This window comes from Symphalangus syndactylus, chromosome 20 (genome assembly GCF_028878055.3).
Source record: "Symphalangus syndactylus isolate Jambi chromosome 20, NHGRI_mSymSyn1-v2.1_pri, whole genome shotgun sequence".
In the NCBI taxonomy this organism is placed as follows: Eukaryota; Metazoa; Chordata; class Mammalia; order Primates; family Hylobatidae; genus Symphalangus; species Symphalangus syndactylus.
The window spans coordinates 44121143-44126933 of NC_072442.2; the positions used below are offsets into that span (position 1 = coordinate 44121143).

A 5791-nucleotide genomic window follows, 5' to 3' on the forward strand; every position below is an offset into this window, starting at 1 on the left:
CTCAGCCTCCCGAGTAGCTGGGATTACAGGCACCCGCCACCACGCCTGGCTAATTTTTGTCTTTTTATTACTGACGGGGTTTCACCCTGTTGTCCAGGCTGGTGGAACTCCTGAGCTCAAGTGATCTGCCTGCCTCAGCCTCCCAAAGTGCTGTTTACAGGTATGATCCACTGCGCCTAAACATACTGTTGAGTGTAACCTCAAATAAGTCATTTAACCCTTCAGGGCTTTATCTGTAAAAGGCGGACAACAGTCCCTAACAGGTTATTGTAGATAATGGGCTTAGCACTATGAAGCAGCTGTTTTATGGGGCTCCAGGTTCACATAGGTTTGACAATTGAATTATGAAAGATAAAGGAGAAAGACTTGTCAGCCTCTCCGAGTAGATCCTTTGGCCGAAGGAGTGTCCATGTGGGGTGGTATCTCTGCCTGGTGGAGGGGGATGCGACGGTAGTGCGAATATTAAGAGTATTCATATCTTTCCTCCCGAGTCAAACGTTGCCAGGCACGTTCCTTTCTCCCCTCCCACCCTCTATTCCGGATTAATTCCAAGTTTAATTCCAAATATTAGAGTGTGGTAGAAAAGGTCAAATAGAGCAGCCACGGATTAAGCAAGCGTCCCTCCGGTGGGGGCTGCAGCGCTTGTAGCCCCACACTCCGCCCCGCCGCCGCTGATTGTCCCGCGCCTTGTGACGTCACACGCGGGTTTTTAAGGCCGAACCCTAGGCAGGCTCTGCAGAGGCAGCGGTTGGAGGCGCGCTAGGTGTCTGCGGGGGTCTCGCGGGGCGGCTGCGGTGTTTCACCGGGAAAGGCTCGAGGAGAGCGTGGCTCACGAGAGGTAAACGGACACTGCAGACCGTGCTGAGGCGGCCCCGGTGCCGGGCCGCTGGAGCTGGGGTCCGCCATCGGAGGAGGGCGGGCGGGCAGGGGAGTATCGCGGGGCAGTGAGGCGGGGGTCGCGGAGTAAGGAAGGGCACCGTGTCAACGGCTTGGGGCTGCGGAGGGCGGGTGGGAGCCGGACTCAATCTCCGGTCTCAGCGTCTGCACCCTAACTCTTAGTTTGGGGACACTGTCGACTTCTCCCGTCCCGCGGGGATCTTGCCTGGGGGATGGCACCATAAGCTCTGAGAAGAGGCTCTAGAAGCCCACTGTCCATGGATCGAGCCCTCACCCCCTACTTGAGTGGCCCAGGACCTGGGAGTCTCTGGGTCCCATCGCCCCCCTCACGACCCCCCAGGGAGTGGGGGAACACCTCTGTTATACCTTAAAAAAAAAAAGGGAAAGGAATTTTAAAAATGAAGGATGGGCGGCTGATTTAGGAAGGGATCAAGAAGTTTCAAATCTTGTGTGTATTATTAAACGTCTCCTTTTTCTCCCATGACCTTTTCTTGGTTCAGATAACCCAGCTGTGCTCCCTGGAACCTTCAATTTCAAGGCCTCCCTGCCTCTACTAGGCGCCTTAGCTCACTATGGGGAACCACTTGACTGAGATGGCGCCCACTGCCTCCTCCTTCTTGCCCCACTTCCAAGCCCTGCATGTCGTGGTCATTGGGCTGGACTCTGCTGGAAAGACCTCCCTCCTTTACCGCCTCAAATTCAAAGAGTTTGTCCAGAGTGTCCCCACCAAAGGCTTCAACACCGAGAAGATCCGGGTGCCCCTCGGGGGATCACGTGGCATCACCTTCCAAGTGTGGGACGTCGGGGGGCAGGAGAAGCTGCGACCACTGTGGCGCTCTTACACCCGCCGGACAGACGGTCTAGTGTTTGTGGTGGACGCTGCGGAGGCTGAGCGGCTGGAGGAGGCCAAGGTGGAGTTGCACCGAATCAGCCGGGCCTCGGACAACCAGGGTGTGCCAGTGCTGGTGCTGGCCAACAAGCAGGACCAGCCTGGGGCACTGAGCGCTGCTGAGGTGGAGAAGAGGCTGGCAGTCCGAGAGCTAGCAGCCGCCACTCTCACTCATGTGCAAGGCTGCAGCGCTGTGGACGGTCTGGGCCTGCAGCAGGGCCTGGAGCGCCTCTATGAGATGATCCTTAAGAGGAAGAAGGCAGCTCGGGGTGGCAAGAAGAGACGGTGACCCGAGCCCCCCCTCCCTTTCCTCCCACCTAGTAGGGGTCTGCACACTTGGACAGCAGGGTGGGGCCAGCCTGTGACCTCTCAGTCAGACTGGGGTGCAGGACCTGTCCACCTCAATGAAGGAGAGAGGAGCTGGGGGGGTCCTGTTTTGGCGCCACACTGGGGTGGGGATGGGAGATGGGATGTCTTTGCCCATCTCTCTCATCCTCTCTGGAGAAGTGGGCGCTGCAGGACTGTGGAGACGTAAATGTAAACTGTGACTCTACCTCGACCCTGTTTCTTGTTTTTCTTCTCTGGCTTTTTAATTGGATGTGTTTGGGGGCGGGGGGGATGGAAGTGACTTGGAGAATGTGTTTGGGATGAAATAACTATCTCCCCTTCCTCTGTCCCCCAACTGGGGAGTCTCCCCAGGCTGCTTTTCTAGGGATACCAGTCACATAGTTTTTATTTTTGTGTCTGTGAAAGTGCCAAGAACCCCTCCCCACATTTGTAGATCCATGACCCTTTTTATAAGCCGTGTGTGTCCTCTGTATTATTATTAACTATTTTTTAGCATTTGCCTGTAAGTTATTAAAGACTGATAACTGTAGCTCTTACCTTGGTCTGGGGCATTTTCCTCTCCTTATCTTGCCCCAGAGACAATTCAAGATTTCTATATGGGGTTGTGGCGCTGGGGGAGGGAGATTTATCTTGAAGCTGAATTTGCAAAGCAAGCACTTATAAAAATTAGATTGTGTGTTATGGGATGGCTTGTGAAAATTATAGGGGGGAGTGGAAAACCCCTCAAGCTATTGCCTGATTTCTGTAGTTTTTTGGGTGGGGTCACTTCCTTTTTCTCCGATTTAACATCCCTCCCCTCATCCTCTGGGTCTTGTCCCTTATATCAACTGCTCCTTGCAGATTTAACTTCAAATTTTGCTAGTCTGAGCTGCTCCTAGGTTCTTGACCTTGGTGACACCTAAGTCTATATAGTAAGTCCTCGAAGAGCCATTCTGTTCCTATCCTCCCCACTTCCCCAGTCTCAGGTTGGTTTGATTTTTTTCTTCCTTGTAAGATGTGGTGAGAATGGAAAGTAATTCCTCCCTGGCCTTAAGTCACCTCTGTGTACTCAATCCTGCTGACTGGCTCACTGGCATGATGGCAGCGGCTGGTGCTAGGGAGGTCTGGGCTGGATTGAGCCAGCCTGGCCCTGGTGACTAAGCCATGAGTTTTCCAGTTCTGGGAACGGTAGCTCTTCTCACGAGAGGGGCAGAAGTAGTAGCTGTTTGTGCCTGGTGGCGGAGAGGACTGCTGGACATACACCCTCCAGACTCCAAGATAGAAGGGGGAAGACATAAGCCCCCAATATTTGTGGTGATTGTAAGAATAAAATGCTAACATTACAAGAGCTTGAGTGCCCCTACTCACCAGCACCAGGGCCAGCTATGTCTGATAACGCAGAACACTTAGATCCTCTTAATCTTCTGGGTGGGAGCAGTGAGTAAGAACTAAGCACAAGGCTGGGCACAGTGGCTCACGCCTGTAATCCCAGCACTTTGGGAGGCTGAGGCAGGAGGATGGCTTGGGCCCAGGAGTTCAAGACCAGCCTGGGCAACATAGGCAGAACATGTCTCTAAAAAAGAAAAAATCAAGCACAATTCTTTCCAGTTGTCCAGCCCTCCAGCCACCCCCTGCCACCCTTTGTGCAAACACAGAATCCCCAGAGCAGATTCAGCGTTCACACCCCGCTTCTCCCCAACTCTGTCTCCTCTTCTCCGGAATCAGGTGAAAGGACCTGGGGAGAAAGAGAAGGTGCCGGCAACCCCCACTTCTGGGGAAGGTTTCCTAAAGAGCTTACTTCTTCCTACCCAGCGCTGCCAGAAGCTCAGATTTGGTCCCCTCCCCATCCCTGTAGCTGGTAGGATGGGGGTGGATGTGCATTGATCCGGAAGGGTGCCCAAGTGTGCGTCAGTGCTGGGGCCTGCTTGACAGAACTGCTGAGCTGGTTCTGCTGGGAACATGTGCTACCTGCCCCTCCCCCAGACACACCTGTGACTCCTCTCCCAGTCTTTTTGGGGCACAGTCCTATAGCCCAAGGACAGGTTGAGGCCCCAGTCCAGGCTGGAAAGGAACTGGCCAGAACTGACCCTCTGTCCTGCCAGGAGATCTTTCCTCCCCACCCCACCCCACCCAAATTCTGCTCTTTTGTCTTAAAATCTTCAGTTATATCTTTTCATTTCTTGTCACTTGGTGTACTTAGGTCTCCAGATTTGGGGGAAGAGGTGCAGAGGTGTTTCCCCATCCCTAGCAGAGGGGCCTCCAAGATGTCAGCTCCTGATTCTGGCTCTTCCAACCACACTCCTTCCCTACCTGCTTAAAACAGGTATCTTCTGCTTCCCCATGCCCAGCCCTGGGGGCGGTCACGGATCGTGGTCCACAGGAGGCCTTTGAATGTCCCAGGCTCTTCCCCAATCCCTCTGGCCTGACTGTCCAGCTGGTGGCACTAAAGGAAGATGGGGGCTGGCGTCAGAGAGAGATGGAGAAGCCAACTGCTCTGCCAGGGTAGTGGGGAGAGGGGAACACTGGGGAATTCTGAGTAGAAAGCCACAAATTGTGGCCGGGTCAGAGTCAGGAGCTTTGGAATAATTCTCCTGCCTTGGCTCATCAAAGGGACTGGAGAGCTGGAAGGGAGGGGATCACTTCCTGTCTGCAGGATAAGAGAGGGAGAGAGAACCTCTCACTCTCCAGTCCTGCCCGGAGATTCTGCATTTTGAACTCAGGGCAAGGGCAAGGAATGAGGGTGTGAGCAGGATGGAGAGTGAGGTTATACTTGCCCTGTACTGTGAGACGGAGTCTCGCTCTGTCGCCCAGGCTGGAGTGCAGTGGCGCGATCTCGGCTCACTGCAAGCTCCGCCTCCCGGGTTCACGCCATTCTCCTGCCTCAGCCTCTCTGAGTAGCTGGGACTACAGGCGCCCGCCACCACACCCGGCTAATTTTTTGTATTTTTAGTAGAGACGGGGTTTCACCATGGTCTCGATCTCCTGACCTCGTGATCCGCCTGCCTCGGCCTCCCAAAGTGCTGGGATTACAAGCGTGAGCCACCGCGCCCGGCCTGGCTTCTCTATTAAGTAGGATTTCTTCAAGACCCTGGCATGGGTGCTGAGGTGATCTTCCCTGGGGGCCAGGAGTGGTGTGGCTGAGGCTAGGTGCCTGTGAAGTTGAAGGAAACCTGCTGTAGACCCAGAGTTCCAGAGTAGAGGCTTTTTTTCTTTTTACTTTGCTCTGTTACCCAGGCTGGAGTACAGTGGTGTGATCTTGGCTCGCTGCAACCTCCACCTCCCCGGTTCAAGTAATTCTCATGTCTCAGCCTCCCAAGTAGCTGGGATTACAGGCATGCACCACCATGCCTGGGTAATTTCTGTATTTTTAGTAGAGATGGGGTTTCACCACGTTGGTCAGCCTGGTCCTGAACTCCTGACTTCAAGCGATTTGCCTGCCTCGGCCTCCCAAAGTGCTGGGATTACAGGCATGAGCCACCATGCCCAACCCCAGAGTTGAGGCTTTCTTCTGAGCTGCCCTTCCCCATCCAGCCACCCCTTCTTGCACAGGTTGGAATGCATGGGAAAGGAGCTTCCTTTCCTGGAGCTCCTCATCATGAGGGCAAAGATGGCAGTGGTCCCCCGCTTTCCCATACCCTTTCCAGTCCTCTCCATGCTGCAAGGGCTCAAGGAAGACAG

The 5791-nt window shown here is 54.3% G+C and overlaps 1 protein-coding gene across 1 annotated transcript; it reads left to right on the top strand.

Moving 5' to 3' along the window:
* The first annotated feature begins 697 nt into the window (after positions 1-697).
* On the top strand, positions 698-2670 carry ARL4D (ADP ribosylation factor like GTPase 4D). The gene is made up of 2 exons (XM_055258892.2): positions 698-838; positions 1398-2670. The coding sequence occupies exon 2, from the start codon at positions 1470-1472 to the stop codon at positions 2073-2075; it is 606 nt and encodes a 201-aa protein (XP_055114867.1). The 5' UTR covers positions 698-838; positions 1398-1469; the 3' UTR covers positions 2076-2670.
* The last annotated feature ends 3121 nt before the right edge of the window (positions 2671-5791 follow it).